The sequence below is a fragment of the Vipera berus genome (assembly GCF_964194415.1).
Source record: "Vipera berus genome assembly, chromosome: 3".
NCBI lineage: Eukaryota > Metazoa > Chordata > Lepidosauria > Squamata > Viperidae > Vipera > Vipera berus.
The window spans coordinates 158,453,200-158,476,237 of NC_138204.1; the positions used below are offsets into that span (position 1 = coordinate 158,453,200).

General features: G+C 37.9%; 1 protein-coding gene across 3 annotated transcripts in view; it reads left to right on the forward strand.

Moving 5' to 3' along the window:
• The window catches only part of LOC308664947 (neuropilin and tolloid-like protein 1), a gene marked incomplete at both ends in the record, with an annotated part of 84,098 nt that overhangs the window by 45,965 nt on the left and 15,095 nt on the right, over nt 1–23,038 (forward strand). For 2 of the 3 annotated variants that reach the window (XM_081322500.1, XM_081322499.1), the window contains 3 exons: nt 4,390–4,431; nt 4,524–4,651; nt 11,600–11,828. In XM_081322500.1, the coding sequence (XP_081178626.1) occupies nt 4,390–4,431; nt 4,524–4,651; nt 11,600–11,828 (399 nt within the window). Of the gene's footprint in view, nt 1–4,389; nt 4,436–4,497; nt 4,652–11,599; nt 11,829–23,038 lie in introns of all 3 variants that reach the window. The other variant, XM_081322498.1, reaches the window with a different exon arrangement.

Sequence of the window (23,038 nt, forward strand, 5' to 3'; positions counted from 1 at the left end):
TGTTGCAAATATTGAGTAGAATGATACAATCAGAACATAACCATTAATGTTATTTGCTCTGTAGTGATTGCCAGTATTTTCCTTTATGTTACTTTGCCTGGATAGTAACATATAGGTCAAGTCCAAGCCACATAATAAAATTCTGTGAGGATAAAGTGACAATACTTCATGTGTGAATAGCTGAGTTCATTGTTGGAAGAGATAGGTGCAAATGAAATTAGCCATTTTCTAAATCTAATAATAAAATAAAAAGTTCATCAAAAATTCAGCAATAGAAATATAATTAAGAAAAAACTTGCATTTAAATTTTATGTAAAACCATTGAATAAAAAGTATATATTTAGAAGGCTAAAAAGAACAAAGTAAAAAGCACTAAAATAATTTTATGGAAAAAATAATAAATTACAGTTTCAAATTTTACTGCTCTTCTGTGACACTAAAATAGAAGATCATATACAATATTAAACACAGTATTAATTATAGTATTAGCATACAAATAAAATGGATAAAATAGTGTGTAAATACTTCAGTGTATATCTTTTAATTTTTTTTTATTCCATTTATATCCCGCCCTTCTCCGAAGACTCAGGGCGGCTTACAAGCTTAGCAGTAGCCTTCATTCTATGTATATGCCTGCTTATTAGGGCTTTCACACACACCCCCAAGCGGCATTATTACAAAGTCAGCTTTGTAATTTCCTTCCATTTTTTAATTGTACCATATCCTCCTGGTACATTTTCTAACAATTTCAAAGATCCAAGAATAAAATCACTGAGTATTAGATACCCAAAGTAATAGTCATAATAACACAGTTGGTTAAAAATCTTAGTTTACTTCCTCTGAATTTAATGCATTATATTTCATTCTTTGTTTTCGGGGAGTGTGCTTCCAGTCAGGTTTTGACTCCTGGCAATTGGTTGACTAGTCCCTGTGGTGTGCTTGGTAAGGTTTTTCAGAAATGATTTGCCATTGCTGCCTTCCTAAGGTCACCCAGGCTGGCTTTGTGCATAAGGTTTCTGATCTGATGCCTTAACTATCAACCCAAACTCATTCTTCCCTTAATCCTAGCTATGGAATATATTTGACACAGGAAATGTAGCATTTTCAGCATGTTCAAGGTTTGTAAATTTAAAGAGGTGCTGGTGTAGTATTCTTTTATGTCTGGATTATTTAGTTGCCTTGCAACAAGGGCCTCCTTGTCTATCTGGGCGTAGTTCCTCTCTGCCCCTGACAAGTTTCTGGAATAGTATGCGATGGGCACCTGTTCCCCGTTTTCCTCTAGGTGGCTCAGTACTGCGCCCACTCCATAGGGTGAAGCATCGCAAGCAATGCAGATGGGCTTTGTTTCTATGAAGTGGATGACTGTAGACCTGCTTGAAAGTAGTGCCTTTAAAGATTGGAAGCTTTTTTCGTGGACGTTGGTCCAGCTCCATGCAGCTTTCTTATCTAGGAGCCTGTGCAAGGGCTCAGCTATTGCTGCCTTGTGGGGTAAGAAGGAATGGTAAAAGTTGAGCAGCCCAAGGAAGGCTTGCAGTTCAGCCTTGTTCTTGGGAGTGGGGGCCATCTTAATTGCCCTCACTTTGGATTCTGCAGGGTGGATCCCATTGGCATCTATTTTAAACCCCAAAAACTCAGTGGATGCCACCCCAATGCTGCATTTGTCCTTTTTTAATTTGAGACCTGCAGCACGTAACCTGCTTAAAACTGCCCTCAGTCTTTCAGCCAGTACTTCTTCTGTGTCCCCTGCAATGAAGACATCATCAAAATAAGGGCATACCCCTTGAATGCCCTTAAGAGTCCGCTCCATTACCTCCTGGAAGATGCCTGGGGCTACACTGATACCAAATTGCAGGTGGTTAACCTTGAAGGCTCCCTTGTGTGTTACGATTGTTTGCGCTTCTGCCGTCTCCCTGATAACCGGCAGCTGCTGGTATGCCTGCACGAGATCTAGCTTAGCAAAGATGGCGCCGCCTTGGAGGGAAGTGAGAACGTGGCTGACTGTTGGGACCGGGTAAGTGTGCTGGTTAAGGACCCGATTTAATGTACATTTATAGTCGGCGCAGATCCTGACCTCCCCGTTAGCTTTGAGAGGGTGACTATGGGGGTCTCCCACTCTCCCCTTTCTACTGGCTGTAGGACTCCCTGTTCGACTAATTTGTCTAACTCCCCTTCTATCTTGTGTTTAAGCATGAAGGGGACTCTCTGGGGTTTAATCCTAATGAGAAGGACGCTGGGGTTTAGTTCAAAAGAGATGTACCTGCCTAGCTTGTTATCGAATATGTCTGCAAATTCTTTGCAGACGGATTCGATGCTGCTTCCCTGGGTCCTATAGATGCCTGAGATCCCTATGCCTAGTGCCTCAAACCAGTCTAGCCCAACTAGACTAGTTCTCCGACCCTCAACTACGATAATATCCAAGTGCCCTTGGAACTTCTTAAACCGCACTGAAAGGGTGGCCTCCCCCTTGATTTTTACTGGGGCGTTTTGGAAATTGGTGAGGATAATGTTTGAGGGCCTCAATTTGACCCACTGCTTGCTCTGGCCGCAAATAAATTTGAAGGTCTCATCCGAGATGACTGAGACTGCAGAGCCGGAGTCAAGCTCCATTTTACAGGGAATGCCCTGTAAATGGACGTCCAATTTAATTTTGGGTTTAAGTGGCCGTTGGGCCCCGGTTCAGCAGATGGCCCTCCAGCTTTTGAAAAACCCTATGCTGGTCGGTTTCTGGGCCCCGGTACCTTTCTGCGACGTGTCCTCCGGCTGTAGCTCGTGGAGACCCTCTCAGAAATGGCTATGGCAGACCGCTGCGATGTAGCCTGGTTTTCTGCAGGCCCGACACGTGGCCGACCGGAACTTGCAGTTTGCCCATGCGTGGTCTCCGCCACAGCCTGCACATTTCAGGAAGGGAATTGCCTTCCGTTGGTTCTCCCAGCTTCCTTGTTGTCACTCCCGTTGTTCCAGCTTCCTCCGAACCTGGTCGATGCCGGTCTCCTCTGCTTCTCCGTTCCTGCTGTACGCAGCGTCTTTGAGGTGGATGGATCGTCCTGGGCTGCTGAGTCGGGGGGTCTGGACCACTTGCCCCGTGCCGCCGGCCGCCTCGTTGGCCAAGATCTCATCCTGAGCATCTTGGAGGGTTAAGTTGGGCCACGAATGTCTGAGCTGGCCTGGCAGTTGGACCCTTTGGACGAACTGGAACCGCCAGGCCAGCTCGGACATTCGTCACCATCGTTTGGGGTGACGGATGTCGAATTCTCGGGGCTGTCCGATCTGTGCCATCTCTTCATCCGGCTTCCGTGAATCCTGCTCCACCGATGTGGCCGCTAGCGTGGTGACTAGTTGGTCATCGAGGGGGGGGGAAGATGCCTCTTTCCTCCAGCAAGCGATGCTGTCCCCTAGTGACTTACAGCTCTTAAAGTGAAGCAGGATCCCACCCTCGTCGCCACTGTTGTGTAGTGGGTTCTGGAGCGCAGGAAGGACGCCGAGACAATGAGTACAGCATGGCAGATCTTTATTAGGTGAAAGTGACTGTACTGGGGAATAGGGGTTACCTGCCCTCCTTTTATACCTGGCCAGGTGAGCACCCGGCCAATGGGTTTGAACCTCTGTTTCCCGCCGAAACTGGGTTCCCACCAAAACAGTTACACTTCAATGCCCCCTGCTGGTGACTGCTATGTAAGTGTGTATGTGTTCTCTTCACCTGGATACATAACAGACTTAATGTACAATACTTTACACCAGTGCTGGTTAAATTGTAGTTTCCTTAAGACTTGGATGAAGAAGCCTCCAGAGCTCTGGCATCTAAATTGCAATGTTTTAACATGACAGAAGGGAAAAAAAATCATTAAATTCACGGAGAGAAATCACTTAAACTACATTTCTTTTCATTTAATAAAATGTATATTGCGATTAAATCTCATTTAACTTTTATATTAGTCCTTTTCTTTTTTAAGAGTGCAGATAATATGCATGTTTAGTGAAAGAGGAAATGAGACTAGTTTCTTTGCTACTTTCTTGTGCCACCAGAAAACTATTATAGAGTTGGGTAAGTCCTTAGCTGCAGCTGCTGGTTTGGCTATTCAGATGAGTTATAATTAGTTGAATTTAGTCTGTTTTATGGGAGTCATTTTAATTGAATTTTTCTTGTGTGCTTAAATGTATTTGCTTTTGTTAGTCATTACCCTTTGTTGGAAAAGCAGAGTAGAAATCCAGTAAATTAGCAAATTAACCGCCTGAGGGTAACTTTGCTTTTTAAAAGAACAAATCACATTTTAAAAATTCTACTTAATAGTTCTCTTCAGATCCCCATAATTAAGATTAAGCTAGATTATAATGTTTCTAAGAGTGTTGGAAAAACAGGCTAATTTGTTTCTTCTTTGGTTTCACTTTCAGATCCTGAATTCAAGGATCTTGGGGTTTTGAAACCATTGCCAGGTCGGTATGTTCAGTTTTCCATAGCACTTCAAAGCCTTTGTATTTGATCTGATTTTCTTCTTGCTTGATCTTTATGTTTTGTTGTTATTCAGTTTGTGAGTTTCAAATGGGAGGATCTGAAGGAATTGTGGAATCGGTGCAGATTGGAAAAGAAGGGAAAGCTTCTGATTCTGAGGCTGTTGATTGTAAATGGTACATCCGAGCACCACCACGATCCAAGGTCAGTTCTGTTTCATTCTTTGATTTGGGGTAATAATTTAAGAAAGTGATTATATTAATACAGGATTTATTGCTTTCTACAAATGGGTTTTGAATTTCATTTTGTTAAATAGCGCCCAGTGTTCAAGTCTGTCAAGATCCTTCTGTATCTTAAGCATATCTTCTGGAGTGTTGGCTATTCCTGCCAGCTTGGTGTTGTCTGCAAATTTGATGAGTTCACCATCTATCCCCTCATCCAAATCATTGATGAACATTAATATGAATATGAGTGGAAGCCACCCAGACATTTTTGTTCACATTTCCACTTTTAATGCTGCTGCTCCAAACTTGGAGTGGCAGAAGAAGGAAAGAATGCAAATTGTTCTTCTCCCATTCCTTGAAAATGGATAAATTTAATAAATAAATAAACTTGCTTATTTATGCTGCATTTTCCAACACTATGTCATGCCAAGAGCACCATAAAGGTTATATAAAATCTAATTGCTCATGCCCGGAAATTACAACAGCACCATAATATGTAAGAAAGGTGGGTAGGTTATCCAGACCAGGAACAAATCTTTATAAGCATATAAACCTCTCTTCACTTAGAAATGAATAAACCATTTCTCCTTCTTAACTGTGGGGTTTTGTTTTTGTCAAATTTTAAAGTCTTTAATATATTTGATGGGAAATTTATTACTTTTCCAATAGATATGCTTTTGCTAGCTCCAGTGTGATTTCTTGGCTACAGATGAAAGTGCAAAATTGGTGAACTTTGTTTGAATATAGACAGGCTCTTATTATGGTTTTCTGACTTGCCCAATCAATCTTTTGTCAAAGCAAATGTACAGTAATAGATGAAACAGAATTTATCAAAAATGATTCACTGTGAGGAGCTTATGATGGAGTTTTACTGAAGTTATATGTTATTCAGACTTTGGGATAATTAATTTTCATATATATATTCAGAGCTTATTATGTTCAAATTAAAATAAAAAAACCTCTTTCCAGTTCAATCGGCATTGCTTTTTTTCATTTTTTTAAAAATACCAACCTTAAAAGTGACAAGACAGTAATTTAAAACTGTAATGCAATCAAGGGCTATTAATTACATATGTCATGGCTGCAGTGAGGTTATTGTATTCTTTTTGGTAACAGCTGTGCCGTTTTGTAGTGACATTCCAAAGCTGAAACACCTCTGAAATTCTGTCCTTTATTTTGGTCAAAATTACAATAAGATCAAGTGGTTCAAAAAGTGGATTTTTATGGCATTTTAAAAGAAAAATGTAGAACAGTGGATTTCCCCCCCTTCAATCACATAACAGTGTTTCATAAGAAAGTATTTATAATGCAGGACATACAAGTGTAGGTTTTTACAATAAAAACTGCCATCTTGCTCCATTTGAAGTAATATCAAACAAACAAAAATGCTTGCTGGATTCATTTATTTATTTGATGTAAGGCCAGAGATTTTTGTGGCTTACATTATAAAATATTGTAAAAAATAGATAAAAGAAACCATGTGTGTCCAGACATAATACACTCCATGTACTGGGTCGGGTTCACCCAACAGCAGGAGTAGGCAACTGTGGCCATTTTACAATCTGTGAACTTGAACTTCCTACCCCTGCCCAACAGGGATCTAGCAGGTACTCAACTCTGGGACCTGGGAGTAGAACCAGTTTTTTTTAAAAAAAAAACTTCTGGAGTATCATTAGTGTGGAAATAAATAGGAAAAAGTAAAGCATTTTTGTAATGAAGACATGATAGCTTAAATTTCATCATTGAAAATAATAGTGTATGATTGGATAAAACATTTACCTATACAGTTTTTGCATCTTAACTAATATGTATAGGTAGGTCTCTTTCAATTCCTCTAATGGAATAGCTATTTAGTTATTTTTAGTGGGCATACAAGGTTTGCACCCAGGCTCTATTACAGTGAAAAATTAGAAAATTATCTTTGTAAAATGCTAGCAATTGTTAGTGATTTCAAAGGGAAGATTGAGATCTCAGAATTGTACATTTTCAGTGGGAACTTTTTTTAAATACAGCAGTGGAAGAAAAGAGTTGTCATTGTGATGCTACCAACTCTGTTTTCAATGCAACAGTTTAGTAATTACTATTAATTATACTTATAATGTTAATCTTAAGTATTATTGTTTATTATATTTATCTTGAACTAATATAAAAGAAGAATTGGTGACTCATTATTTTATTATAACAAATGCTTTGGCTAGTCTCTCCTTAAGCAAATGCAAGAAAAAAAATATAAGGAATTATAAACAATGATAAATTCCACAAGAGAATGAAACATCTAACACTCCAGGCAGATAAACCTTTATTTATAATCAAAAGATTCCACTGAAGTTGTGCAGTTGCTACACATTTATAACTATAGTTCATCATATAGCAGTCTTTCAGGCTGAGCCTTGAAACTGAAAGCATAATTGAGATGTTATTTACAAGGGGATCGTATCATGCCAAAATCAGGGTAAGCGGTCTTTGGGGACCAATGGGCGCGCTCGAAATGCTAAAGTTATTTTATGGAGCCAGTGTAGAAATGGATGGGACCAAGGGATGACAACATCTGGCTTACCTTGTTTGGGCCTGGTAGTTATGTAGGTGTAGTCTGCTGTAGAGTTTGAACAGGAGAATTCTGGGGAATACCAGAATTGCAGGCTGCAGTTGAAAGTTGGACTGAATCCCAGGAAAAGGGATTGGTAAAGAAAAGAATCCCTTAGAACTCAGACTTTACTCTTTAGTAACTCAAACCTTTACCATTTATGAGGCAAAGGATTAAGTTAAAATCTATGATTAATAAAATACACAGAACCTTAATTAAATTCATTTCCTCTGTCTATGAAAATATGATTTTCATTCATACAAAAATAATGGCAACAGATAAGATTTATTGCACACAGACATTGCAAAATTGATGTATCTCTAATCCTCATCTGTAAAATAATTCATGTTTTCTACCTTTTTTTTAAAAAAAGACTTTAAAAGCAGATTTTCCCCCATGTGCTCTTTTCTATGCTGGTATTGTTTCCAAATGGTTACAGAAATATATGGCTGCTTCAGTGATGGAGCCTAAGAGAAGAGTATCAGGTATCAGTTTATTCTTCTTTCACCATTGATTTGGTGCTTAAGCACCAGGCTAAAAAGCACGACATTATGAGTTTAGGTCCCACTTTAGCCATGAAAGCCGACTGAATGATCGTGGGCTAGTCTCTCTCCCTCTCTCTCAGCCTCCATCTCACAGAGATGTTGTGTGGAAGAACGGAGGAGGAAGGATGTGTTGGATATGTTTTCAACCTTGAGTTATTTCTAAAACAATAAAGGCAGGATACAAACAAACAAAATAAAAATAAGTATCTATTGTATGCACACACATACAAATGTTTGGTTTCACTTCAATTGGTGGCAAAAACATGCAGCCTTAGTCTCTTTTCTCTAGCTAACATGTGCAAGGAAAACCGTACTCTCTACATTTCTTGTCCAGTAGGAAAATGTTCTTTACCAGTTCTCTAAGTTTCTGAAACTTGATCATAATGCAAGCAAAGAACTGCAACCTAAATCTTGCTTTTTCATATTTAAAAAAATAACTGAGATGAAACACAAAATACTACTTTTTTAAAACTGACTTATTGACAGAGAAACAATAACAGTAAAATAAGTTTTTGCTTCCCTGTTGTATAGGATATAGCAACAATTGCTTTGAAGCTTATAATTATTTGACTGGAAAGTTAAAGACCCCCACTACACACCGTTAGTATTTGAGTAAAACCAGGTTAAAACTCCCTAAATCCCTGTTCTCTATTTGTAAGCGATAAACAGTCTCTATCTAAGGAATTGGAAAATAAAATCAAGACTGAAAAAAATTCTTAACAACCCACTAAAGTACTCCAATGAAAAAGTATTGCTATTTAAAGCATCCCATTCAGGTCTCTAAAAGAGAAGTATATACTTCTACAGGCTTCAGCAAAATAAGAGGAACCAATAGAAGAAGGATTGGATTTTTAAAGATAGTCATTCAGACTAAACTCTTGTAGCAAGCTGTTTTATATCACATGCATTACTAGATCAACCATTATTTAACACCAATCCCATTTATAGACCAAACCGTTGCTTTTAGGTCTCTTTCCAGAAACTAGTACTTTAGATTTGGATAATTAATCTTCATCTCATTATAAGTACTAAAATAGCCAAATTTAAAGTTGACAGGATGACCTTTCAAGATCAGGTAGGTTTTTTTTAAATCATATGATCTTATTCTAATTTATTTTTTAAATTTCTGTGTCACTTTTTCAGAGCGGTTTTTCACCATGTATGACTTTAAAACATAAGGGAGACATACTTGATTAAGAGTGAAGTTAATTAGTGACATGATAAATCAGTTGGCTTAGATATTTTCTATTTCCTTTTCTAGTTCTGTAAGTTTTTGACCCTTGCTAAATGTTGTTACGGCTGTTGCAGTTATGACAGGTAACTAGTTGCCATGAATATAATGAGTTTGTTCCGGATGTATAATAAGAGTTATGAAATGTTGTAAATGATTTAGATTATTTTGTAAAATAATATATGTATTAGGAAATTATTCAGGAGAATGAAATTACTAGAAATGCCACAATATTAGAGTTAGTTGTATTTGATTAGTTATATGTGAGATTCACAATAAAAGTCTGCATTTACTGTAATGTAATCTGCAGGGCATCTAGCATAAGCTTAATGGGATGATCAAAGGCATGGATCTTTTTATATGTCTTGTGTCTGTCTGCCTGCTATCTGTTGAGTTTGAATATGGAGCATCATGTTCTCTCTACATCTTTCTGCTTTTTTTGGTGAGAAGAAGGACTCATCTATTAGCAAGCACCAAATTCCAGCACATGATCGTTTTGACTGCTTGAAGAAAATTTCAGTCTTGCTTTACTATTCCTAGTTCAAGAAGACTGAAATAAAATAAATTTTGATGCCATTTCTTAACTGATTAGAAAAGAAACTTACAGCACTTCCACTCACCTAAAACTGCTGATGATCTAGCAAATTATATTGTTTTATTTTGATGATGTTGCTATTTGCTTTAGGACAAATTGGCTTGAGAAGAACATTCATTTCAAATATCTGTGGGTGATTTTTCATCTTTCTTGAGCCAAAAATAAGACCCATAGCATCAATACAGTGTTGCAGCAATACTGAGTTCCTTTTTAATTAGAAATGCAGTGTTTCCTTGCAGATTTAAGGTTTTTTGAAGCTAAAGACCTTGCTCTGTTGGGCCCAATGTTGGGCCCAATAAAGTACTATAAATTAGTTCTGAAAATGGTCAAATAGAAATGTTAAAATCTATTTTCTAAATACATTCAGTGCATACCAAATGTTGTTAGATGTCTTGAACCTGGATGCATAAAGGTTGTGGCAAGAAATTGGATTGATATGCTTAATTTGTTATTTAAAAAACAACAACATTTATTTCTGTAGCAGTAGAGCAACTACTGATTTCTAGAAAGAATTAGATCCTTGTGTATGAAATTTTGATATTTACAATGTAGTGAAAAAGGAAAAAAAAATCCTTGTAACATCTTCTGTTCTGTTCCTTCAGCTTTTCCTTTGGGATGTACCTCCCTTGCTCCTGTCCCATTAGTTTCTATATTTCTTTGTCTTCTTATCATCCTAAACATTTCTGAGTATAATCAAGAAGATGAGCAAAATAAGATAGTTCTTTGTTCTTTTTTGTGTTTTTTCCAGAATGTTAGAAACTATTTGTCATTATTGTATTTATAAAGAAATTAAATGAGTGAGCAGTAAAAGACATTTTTTTCCAATGGAAGAATGTCTCATTTCCCAAACTTCAGAAAGTTAACTATTAGCTATTAGTTGTCCTTTGAATACAAAGGTTTTACTAAATTATTATGGGCTGATTATTTTAATTGCTGACTCTGCCTTAGGTTTCATTAGGCATTGATTAATTCTGCAATGCATTGCTTTAAACCTTTAAAGTTTAAAGTGTGGAGAGAGATAACCTCTGTATAGGAATTTTGATATTTCACAATTGAATTACAAAAAAGTTAACAAATTCTAGATGGTTTTGCTTTATTATTTTAAAATAAGCAGGTAATGTTCTCACTACTTAAAGAAATAACAGAAAGCCTTTTTCCTCTTAAATATTCCTAGATTTTAAAACAACTGATCTATTAGTTTTGAGACAAATAGAAAAGAAAGGACAAAGAGGAGAAAAGAGGACAAAATATTTCTTACATTTTTTCCCTTTTCTGTAAATAATGTAATGTGATGAAACTATATGAAGAAGCATATTCATTTTCTAATCTGTTCTGAGTAATATAAATACATTTGATTATTGTTATGTGCATACATAGACTTGATCATTATGAGTTTGTGATAAGCATACATGAAAAAATTCTTCCAAGGAAAAATAAATTGTTAGAAAAAAAGATTCTCAGTTCCAATCATGATCCTGTTTTCTTCCTGTATGCTACCATTCAGTAACATAAATATGATCACTGTTTTGCTGTAGATCAGGGGTGTCAAACTCAATTTCATTGAGGGCCGCATCAGCATTGTGGTTGCCCTCAGGGGGCCGGGTGGGTATGGCCAGGGTGGGCGTGGCCTACTGGGTGGGCGTGGCTAGACTGTGTATGGCCTACTGGGTGGGCGTGGCCATCTCTACATCGTTCGCATCAAGGGTGCCTATGGGGGCCTGGGCAGGAGTGGGACAGATCTGAGGGTCTCTGGCAGAAGGAGGGTCTCTGGGCCAGGGCCAGGGCAGTGGGGGCTGTTCCCTCACTGTTTCCAGGATGGCTTCGTGGGCCACATGAAACCACTTCGCGGGCCAGATCCGGCCCCCGGGCCTTGTGTTTGACATGTCTGCTGTAGATCATTTGAAAAGCAAAAAATGATGTGGAAACGAAAGTGTTGGTCTGTGCTGTTATGTTCACTGTTCTCTTTTTTATAGATATATTTACGATTCTTGGACTATGAAATGCAGAATTCTAATGAATGCAAAAGGAACTTTGTGGCTGTCTATGATGGAAGTAGCTCAGTGGAGGATTTAAAAGCAAAGTTTTGCAGTACTGTTGCTAATGATGTGATGCTGCGCACAGGTCTTGGAGTAATCCGCATGTGGGCAGATGAAGGCAGTCGAAACAGCCGATTCCAGATGCTCTTCACATCTTTCCAAGAACGTAAGATACTTCATCAGAATTCCATTGTTATGTACTATTCAATGGTGTTTTCCTTTGTACCAAGTAAATATGATGATATGTGATAACCAAGTAGGATATTTTCTGTCAAGTCTCTACAGGTCCCCTATCTATAATATAAAGGGAACCCCAGGTGGTACATGGTGACTTTGGTTTCTTTGCTTGTCAGAAATATGTATGAGGATTAAAATATCAATGCTTACAAAGAATGAGAAATCTTTTTCAAATATACAGAAATTACAAGAGTAAGTTGTTTAATATCTTAGAAAAGAGAAACAAAATTCAAAATTATTGTGATTTAGAGAACTATGTCAAAAATAGAAAAATGAGGTAGAACAAAGACATGAGCAAAGCTTTCAATGAGATCACAGTCTTGATAATACTCTTTGCGCAAAGGTTTTTAACATAGTTCCTGATTATTAAAGATGAGCCAGCAGTGTGATGTGGCTGCATAAATAGTTTGATTTTATTCTACAGGTGTCAGAATACCTTACTTTGAATATCTAGTTTTAGACATAATTCAGTAAGAAAGATTCAGAAGAACTGGAATAGATTTTAAGAGGGATGTCAGGCAAGAAAGTATAAATCATAGGATAAAATTGTGGACTCTCCCTGTGATAGCCAAGTTCTCAAGGATCTCCAGAAAAGCCAGAATATAGGGTTAGGGTTATGAAAAGAGTTATAAAAAAAAGTGAAGGAGTTTGGAATGTTTAGTCTTCAAAACAAGAAGACCAAAGGGTGATGTGATAGTACTCTTAAAATAACAGAGAAGGTACTTCACTGAAAATCAGAATTATTTTGTAGTCTTCCGGACACAGCTTAATGGATTTAAGCTCTAGAAAGACTGATTCCATTTTGTTTAAAAAGCCCTTAGTAACAGCAGTTATTATGACACTGGGACCAATGTTGTTATTCAAAAAGGATGTGGGATCTCCTTTAGTTGATAGGTTAAGCAGAAGCAGAATGACTTGTTTATCATGGATAATTTAAATTGGATTTCTTTATTGAGCAGTGGCTAAGACTCAGTGATCTTTACTGAGCAATGGGTAAGATTCTCTAATCCTACTCATACAATCTTGAGAAAGCTGTTTTCTTTTGTATATTGAATTGCACATATCAACCCCCACACTTGATGTCTACAAGTTAATTAAGTCTATGCAATCAAACTTATTGAAATGTCAGTACCAAATAACTAAAAATAACCAATATCCACATGATAAGATTTATTAATATAATTGTAGGAGCCAAGATGGTGGGCAGGCAGTAAAGGCTGTAAAGAGTTCCTCCAAAAGTAATATAATTGTATATACATAGAATAAACCTGATTTATAGGAGCCAAATAATCAGGAAGAATTCCTTTCTGTAGTATTGATTGTCAAAGACTGGAAGAAAACAATTGTTTAACAAAAAATGATTTATCAAGTGAAATTAAATATATGGTTTAAATTTCCCCATCCCCCTTTTTAATGCAAATCTGTATCCATAGTTTAAAAATCTACTTATCCAACTGAGTGTATCTTACAGAATGGAAAGGGGTAAATGTTTTTCTGGAAGAGACTGATAAAAAGAAAGTGAAAAATCAGCAGTTAGGAATGTGCCAGGACACCTGCCTATTTCTGGGGGAAAAAAACCAGCCACCAATTATTTGACATACTATCTTCTGATACAGCAGAGGCCATTCAAAGTAGCACTCTGAAAATTTATGGAGAAAAGTTCTCTGAGTAATTTGGGTTGGGTTAAGAAAATTCTGATGCATTCTGAGTAGAGACTATTAGTTACATGATACAGCTTAAAATGATAATTTGCAGTTCCCAAGTTCATAAATCAAGCTGACCATAGTGATTATTTCTGCATAATTCTGATGCTGTTCCTAGGTACTTTTTCTCTGATTAAAACATTCTTTAATATTCAGTTTTATTTGTTCAAATCAAAGTCTTTGTGTCTTGTTACCTTAGAGACAACTGTGAAAGCATTGGGGATTCAGTATGTTGTAGAAGTATATTTCCAAAAAGTGACACATGCTTTAAAACCACATTGTCCAAGTGATTGTGATTATTTTTCAGCTATATTATAGACTTTATAACAACTAATGCTAGGAAGGTTTCTGTTTACCAAAAGAGCTGCCAGATGTATTTTAGTGATTTCTGTTCAGGGAATCTAAGATCTTTCTGTGGTACTTTGGTATATGTTTACCAAGCCAAATTTTGGAGTTTAAAATGTATAAGATATTCATTTATTCAGCAACCTTGAAGAATAGTTTAAATTCTACGACAGGTTGCTTATCTATTCCATATTAGTTGGATTAAACAGGATAGATAAAAATAGTAATGATATATAACACATAGTGACAAATTAAACTACTACTTATGAAAAATGTGGTAATAATTACAATGGTTAAAGATACGGTGGGATTTTCTACTTCCCAAACTATAGACCATTCTGAAGAATATTGTATCACCAAAGAATATTCAATTTGTTGGACTAACAAACACAAAATTAAATACAACAGAGACAGATGGCATTGCACTGTGCTGTACATCATCTTCATAAATCACTGCATTTAGTAAGTTCATTTTGCTAGAAAAGAAGGAACTATATTATGACAGGATAGCAAGGAAAGCTGTTTCTATTATTTTAAAATAGCTGGCAACTTGCCTTTATCCTACTAATTTTAACACACTGTTACCAGAGACTGAAATGTATGAATATTAATGTAAGTAATTTGAAGAACTGATTACTGAGAGTTAAGAATTTGGAACTCCAAAACCTGGATATGAAAGCATTGGGAGATGTCATAGGAAGAGGAAAGATGGAAACATGACTGTAACGAGCACTTAAAATTTCAGATTTCAAGTGTAGACAAATTTTGAAAATATTTTTTTGGGGGGTATTATTGTTGTTTGGTCACTAAGTCGTGTCCAACTTTTTGTGACCCCATGGACCATAGCACACCAGGCCCCACAGTCCTAGAGAAGGCTTTATGTACATTGTCCCAGCAGAAGCAAAATGGAGGTAATGTGAAGTGTGCATGTGTGAACACTTACAATGTATAGGAGTGGAGCCAGGACTTTTGTTCAGCTATGGGCTGCACTTTTTAAATATTACTTTTAATTTGAAGAGACCATGGAGTTTAATGATTAAACCAAAGAGACATTGTTGGAATCTTGTGCCCATATTTTTCATCAGAAGATAGTATTGAACTGTGAAGTTTAATGCAAAAAATAGTATTTTGACACATAACTAGAATCTAGTGTTAAAAAGCAAAAATAGTTTACAAGTGAAATAGGATGAAGGGTCTGTTAGTTAAAGGCTTCTATCTCTATAGTTTTTGCTCAGCTAAACCACAGTACCAATAGGCAGCAGGTGTGTACAACATTAAGATACCAATGTACATAGTACACACAAAGAAGTTGTATTATTGCATGTAATAGGCATTTAATCAATTTTTCATGGATTAGTTATGAAACTGAAAATTGTCCTTATTACTGTATCAACACAGACTTTCCAAAAATCCAATGACATGGTCCAAATAGTCCTATTAAAAAAATGCAAGAGCTCAATTGATTCCTGCTCAGTTGCTGGTGAGCTACCAAGAAGACTTTCAACCCTGACGATAATGACAAAATGTCATGTACCAAATTAAATCATGGCCTATTAGCTTTGATGCTCCTCATCACTAGATGTCACTATTAGTTTGATTAAAACAAAATTAATTTTGTTCTGTTTTGAAAGAAATTATTTTATTATTTATATATTGCCTTGATCACTTGATAAATAAAGTTTCTAATAATCCTTTCTCCTCCTATTTTCCCCACATCAACTTTATAAGGTAAGTTGGACTGAGAGAGAATGATGAGCCCAAAGGCTTAAAATGGGACTAGAACTCACAGTCTCTTGGTTTCTAGCCTGATGCCTTAACCTTGGTGGAGCAGTGGGCTAATGCCTCCTTAAGTAACACCAGCTGCCTGCAATTAGTGCAGGTTCGCATCCCACCAGGCTCAAGGTTGACTCAGCCTTCCATCCTTCCAAGGTAGGTAAAATGAGGACCCAGATTGTTGGGGGCAATAAGCTGACTTTGTAATAATGCCGCTTGGGGGGGCGAAAGCCCTAATAAGCAGGCATATACATAGAATGAAGGCTATTGGTAAGCACATTGATTTGTGCTTTAAAATTGTAAGCCGCCCTGAGTCTTCGGAGAAGGGTGGGATATAAATGGGATAAAAAAAACACTACACCAAACTGCTAGAATGAACTAACAAAATTCCACATCACAAAATTTACTACAACTAAGAAATTATGTACAGCTGTGTATCCAGCAGCACCTGCACTGTGGGAAAGAGGAGGGGCAGAATGATGAAAGTAAGGTCATATCACAATGAAAGTCCTCCCTCTTTCAGATATGCATCATGATGTAGCATTTATTTATTTACAGGTAATCCTTGACTTAAAATCATTTGTTTAATGACCATTTGAAATTACAGTGGGACTGAAAAACATGACTTATGATAGTTTTTCACATTACAATCATTGCAACATCTCCATGGTCACATGATCAAAATTCTAATGCTTGGCAACTGGCATGTATTTATGACAGTAGCAGTGTCCAAAGTCACCTTTTGTGACTTTTTGACAAACATAGTCAATGGGGAAGCCAGATTCACCTAACACTCCTGTTACGAACTTAACAACTGCAGTGATTCACTTAACAATTGTGACAAGAAAGGTCATAAAATGGGGCAAAACTCACTTAACAATTGTCTCGTTTAGCAACAGAAATTTTGGGGCCAGAAGTCAAGGATTATCTAGCAAGTGGCATCTGTAATAATGTGCTTATTATTGGATAATGGTAATTTGTTGGCTCTGACCACAAGTAATTGGATTTGGCCTCTGTTGGAAATATTTGTGTTTCTTTGGAATCACCACCACCAGTATGTTATGTGCAAGTAATCCTTGGTTAACTGGTAATTTGAACTAGGAACTTTGTCAGCAAACAATGCAGTTGTAAAGTACGACATTGCATGACCATGCCAACTTGTGGTTATTATGCATGAAACCATATGATTGCCATTTGCAACCCCTTCCACATTGATTTTGCTTGTTGGAAGAAGGCAAGGAAGATTGCAAGTGGTGATCACATGGCTGCTGGATGCTGTGACTGTCATAATTATGAATTAGTTGCCAAATTGTGATCACATAACTGCAGGGGTGCTGCAACAGCTGTGACTTTGAGGATTGGCTATACGTCTTCTTATTGTATTTATGAATAGTTGCTGAATGAATGGTTAACCAAGGTCTGCCTTTAGTAGTATATTGTAGTCTGTGAAGTCTCTGTAGACATGTATAAGTCAGTGAAAACTTTATCATATCTAAGTCCATATTTTGTTTTGTAAAATTGTAAGGATCGACATTGTTTTACTTGATACATACATTAAATGCCATTACTGAAATGATTGGTATATGCATTCATTTATTTCTCAAATCAGTTTGTATTAAAATCATTAGGTTTATTCAGTGGCATTGAGGAGAAATATACAAATTAATTTTACATTTTAGGGTATTGCAATTATTATTTTTTTATTGAAAAGTTTTATCATACATTTTATCTTTGACAGTCCCCCCTACCCCTCCCCTATCCCTCCCTCCTTACCCCTCCCCCCCTCCCCACCCCCCCCCCCGACTTCCCAGAGCTAAGTACAAGGTATAAAAAACAAAAAAAGAATCATAAACAACCATATGCTAACAACCATAGACTCTAAAATCTATCACTCTCTAGCTCACATAGGATAACTACAAACACTATTAATATAGAATATATATAAAAAAAACAGAAAAAAAAGAAAGGAAGACTTATTCAAATACTACCTGAAACTTCTTAATCCCATATTTGATCTGGATATACTCAATCCATTCCTCTTAACAGTTTAATAGCCTCCTTAGACTTCACAACCTCTAAATTCAAAATCCAAGCCTTTTCTTTTTCCTTTATTTCATTCCCCAATTCTTCCCTCCTAGCTTCCACAGCACATCTATGTTTATTGTTCATATATATCAACACCCCTCTCAAATAGGCCTTGCTAGCATCCCACTTCCACATTTCTCTGGTTTCTAAACAAATTCTCATCTACGCGCCACGAGCGCCTATCTCTATTGTCCTTATAAATCTCTAGCCAAACTGGGCTATGATCAGAAATAGTTCTTACACATATCTTCACCTTCTTAATCCTTAAAAAAAAGTCATTTGTCAACAAAATAAAATCGATCCTGAAAAAAAATTGATGTCTGTCAGAAAAAAAAGTATAATCCTTTTCATGCGAATGTCTTTCACGCCAAATATCTCGCAGTTCCAAGTCATCCTTCATTTCAAAAAAGGATTTAGACAGTCTAGCATGACTTGGGCCGCGCTTAAAAGCTCCAGCCTTGTCCATCTGTACATCCAAAACACCATTCCAATCCCCCATAAAAATAAAAATTTTATAATCCAACTGGGTAAACTTTGTATGAAATAAACTAAAAAAGTCAACTTGTTGTTAATTAGGAGCATATAATCCAACTAAAAGCATCTTTTTACCTACTAGTAGCAAGTCTATCATAACGTATCTTCCATGCTTATCTGCTTCAATTAAGTCCACTGTTAAAGCACTTTTAAGATAAACAACCACTCCATTTTTCTTATTCATTGCAGAAGCAACAAATTGCGTGCCCAACCTTGAGTTCGATAAATACTTTTGGTCCACAACCCTAATATGCGTTTCTTGCAAACATATAACATCTATCTTGAATTGTTTTAAATATTAAAAAAAACTTTCTTCCTCTTCTGTGATGAATTTAGTCCATTAACGTTCCAGATTAAAAATTTAGTTGCCATACATATCATCCCAAAGCTCTTGGAGCACTGCTTAAATAGGACTATCTTTTTTAGGCCGTGCTCCTCCCACTACTTGGCTGTAAGTACATTTTGGAAATTCCATAGACTTCTGCTGATCTTATTCTTTTATTTTTTTTGATCGTTTTAAAGCAGCATGCATCTCCCTCTGCTCTCTAGAATCATCCAAAGAAGTTGTAGCTTGATCTCCTCTAGCACCATTCTCCTCTGTCTGTCCATCTTCAGCCTCTTGGTGTTCTCCTTCTCCAGATCCCTTTGCAGCTTCCAGAAGTGATAGTGGGGTTGCTTTTAAAACGTTATTGTAAAAATCACGCGCCTGCATCACAGTAGCCAAACGGTACCTTTTACCTTCATGCATCACCATCAACCCAACTGGAATCTCCCATCTGAACCTTATATCTCGTTGCTTGAGCTCTTGCACTAAAAATGTAAAATCCTTCCTTCTCCTTAAAATCTTTGGAGGAATTTCTTTTAGAACCAAAACTTCTTGATCAGCAATCACGACTTTAGTACCATAAGCAGCTTGAATAACTTCATCTCTAATTTCCCTCTTTGCAAAATAAACCACCACATCTCTAGGTAGCTTTCTCTGTCTGGCAATCCATGAATTCACACGAAACACTTTATCCATGCCTCCCTTTATTTCAGATGCTGGCTGACTCAATACTACTTCCAAAGCCTCAGAAATCAGCTGCTTTAGATCTTCCTTAATATTCTCTTTTAAACCTCTGATTCTAACAGCGTACTGCATCTGGTAATATTGAGCAAGACTCAATTCTTTGTCCATTTTCTCTCTTAAATCTTCATTTTCCAGTACTTTTGCTTCTAATATGGCATTTTTTTGAATCAAATCTTCCACTTTTTCATCCAAATCTTCCACACATTCAGCCACTCTATACACTGAAGACAAAATGTCTACCTTCATCACTCTGAACTTCTCTTCCATCCTCTCTTCTATTCTCTCCTCCAATTTCTCCAACTTCTCCTCCATCTTTGCAAATTTATCACCCATTGCTTCCAGAATTACCTGGGCATATTTTCCAAGAGCATCTTGTAAATCCTTCGGTGTCAATACATCAGGAAGAAGCAACGCTTGCAATGATGACTGTTGCACCGGAGAAGTTCCAGCACTCCAAAGAGCTTTTGGAGGAGGTTTAGCCGCCATCTTTACTTTCACTTACTACGCACTTTCACTTTTAAATTCATAAAATCCATTAAGCTAGAAAGCAGCAATGAAAATCCTCTTCACCTTTTCCTCCTGTACCGCTCTGCCTGCTCCTTTTATTCCATGGTCTTTCCTTCTGGCAGGGGTGGTCGCAAACGCCTGGCTCCGCTCCAGAAATCACGGAGCAGAGACGCTGACCAGCTGGGAGCAGCCCAGGCTACGGGGGAGTTCGATCCTTCAGCCGCCCAAGCTTTAAACTCAGGCGGCCCCGGAGAACTCAACCCCTACCTGGGGGCTCACCCCCTCCTCTTCTCCCGAGGAGGGGGCTTCAAATCCACCCGAACAGCTGATCGGCGCTGTTTCGGGTGGAAATAACACAGCTGAGCCGCGGGCAGCCCGAAAGGGCTGTCTCCGGCGCCGCGCCGCCACCGGAAGTCCGGGTATTGCAATTATTGTGTAGTGGGTTGTGGACTGCATGGCAATGAGGAGGCAGATGAGTACCGCATGTCAGCTCTTTATTTGTGGTCAGCACGTACTGGACAAAGGGGGTTACCTGGACCCCTTATATACTTAGCTAGGTGATGCTCTGGCCAATCAATCCATCCGTATCTCCCGCTGAAACCCTTTTAGCCAATCCAACCACAGCACAGCGCCCCCTGGTGGTACCTGCAGAGCTGCTGCTCACACCCCATACATAAGAGCAATATGGGGGGTGAGGTGTTACCCCCCGTTGATAGGGCTCGCAACTTGGGTGTCCTGGATTCACGGCTCAATTTTGAAGACCATATAGGAGGCGTGACCAGGGGGGCTTTTGCCCAGGTTCGCCTGGTGCGCCAGTTGCGACCCTATCTGGACTGAGATGCCCTATGCACAGTCACTCATGCGCTCGTGACTACTGCAACGCTCTCTACATGGGGCTACCCTTGAGGACCACTCGGAGGCTTCAGCTGGTGCAGAATGCGGCCGCACGAGTTGTGATGGGGGTTTCCCGATACTCCCATGTAACACCTCTACTCCGCGAGCTGCATTGGCTTCCGGCTGCCCTCCGGGTGAGATTCAAGGTGCTGGTGATGACCTCTAAAGCCCTAAATGGCTTGGGTCTGGGATATTTGAGGGAACACCTGCTGCCAGCATCAAGTTCCCTTCGTCCAGTGCGCTCACACAGGGAGGGTCTTCTCAGGGTGCCGCCGGTAAAAGACTGCTGGCGGATATCACCCAGGGGGAGGGCCTTCTCTGTGGGTGCGCCTGCCCTCTGGAACCAGCTGCCCGTGAAGCTTAGGACTGCCCCGACCTTCGTTCTTTTCGCCGGGACCTGAAGACCTGGCTCTTTGAGCTCTCCGGCCCAGGCTGAGAATTTTTAACTGGGGTTTTTATTTTTTAGGGATGATTTAATCTTTTTTTAATTGTTTTTAACTTTTGTATTGATTTGGTTTTAAATACCCTATAAACCACCCTGAGTCCTTCGGGAAAGGGCGGTATATAAATCCAACAAAATAAATAAATAAATAAATAAATAAATATCATACAGTTAGAGAATTTTCTGAGTTATTGAATCATTATAATTTCATTTCATAGCTGCATTTGCCAAAATAATGCATTAGAAACCAAATTACCAATGATGAGCAATGCAGCAACTATTTTCATATATGACGGCTTTATATTACTCATGGGGGTGATTGATTCCTAAAAGTTCCTAAAAGTAGATGTTTGTGTTCTTCTTGAGCTCACTGTTCATTTCATTTCCTTCTAGTTTATGGATGCTGTATGTTTAGATAAATAGAATATTTCTATACTACTACATTCCTGTCAGAAGTACCTACCAAGACACTTCCAGGTTGGAAAGACATCACCATTGCCCAGGGAACCCAAAGGGGGCCCCTTTCATGTCCCTGAAGAATAATTTTATGATATTACATTATTTATGATTATAAATAAAAATATATAAAACTATGACTGACAAAGAATCGTTGTGTAGGAAAAAAATTAAACCTTCAAAGCTTCAAAAATATGAATTAGATGGCCAAATATTAAGGAAAAAATATAACTGCATAATATCACTAAGCCAAAACGTTATATGTGCTTCCTTGATTATAAAAAATATTTTGATCAAAGTATGGAATATGCTTAGAAAAAAAGGGGAATCCCAGAACATCTTATTATCCTCATGCAAAACCTATGTACAAGGTCAGGAATCCACAATATGGACAGATCATAATGAAATATAGTGGCCCTGGGTTAACAAAGGAATATAACTATACCTACAAAGGTATAGATCAAAATAGTACAGCTGACAGATTTCTCTGGTGTTTTATGAAAGTGAAATTTGGATTTTGAAGAAAAAGGGTAGAAGCTTTAGTGTTGGAGAAGACTGACTCCTGAGAATAATATGAATAGCTAGGAAAACTAAGGAGCTCAGTAGGGCACAAATGACCAGGTTCATATTATCATATTTTTGATACTTTATGTGGAGACTTAACTCTTTGGAGAAATATTTATTGTTGGGAAAGCTGGAAGAAAAGATGAGAAGAAGATAACCAGCTGCATTGGACTCAGTTGCAATGGGAAGGAGTGTACAGTTTTCAGACCTGAAACGTCACACTTGGAACAGATCCTTCTAGAGAAAATCTATCTGCTTCTTCACTAAGAATCACCGTTGATGTGAGGACACAATAATTACTCAACCACATTATAAAAAAAGAAATGTCTATATTCTAACATTTACTTTTAAGATATTTCTGCTTTATACAACTTTCCATGGTTAAAGAAGCTAAATCTCCTCCTGATACTTTGGACTGCTTAGATAGTAACAAATTGGAAAAGTTTAGTTTAGTTTAGTTTAGTTTTATTTGATTTCTATACCGCCCTTCTCCCTAGGGACTCAGGGCGGTTCACAGGGCATATATAAATAACGATACAAAAGTTAAAAGGAAATTAAACCAGTGCCCAGTTAAAAACAACAATAATAAAATACTAAAAATCAATTTAAAAACCCATATTCCCCCATCAGGCCAGACCAGCTAATTCAAATAAGTGGGTCTTCAGCCCGCGGCGGAAGGATCGGAGGTCTGATGCCGTCCGGAGCTCAACCGGCAGTTGGTTCCATAATGCCGGAGCACCCACAGAGAAGGCCCTCCCCCTGGGGGC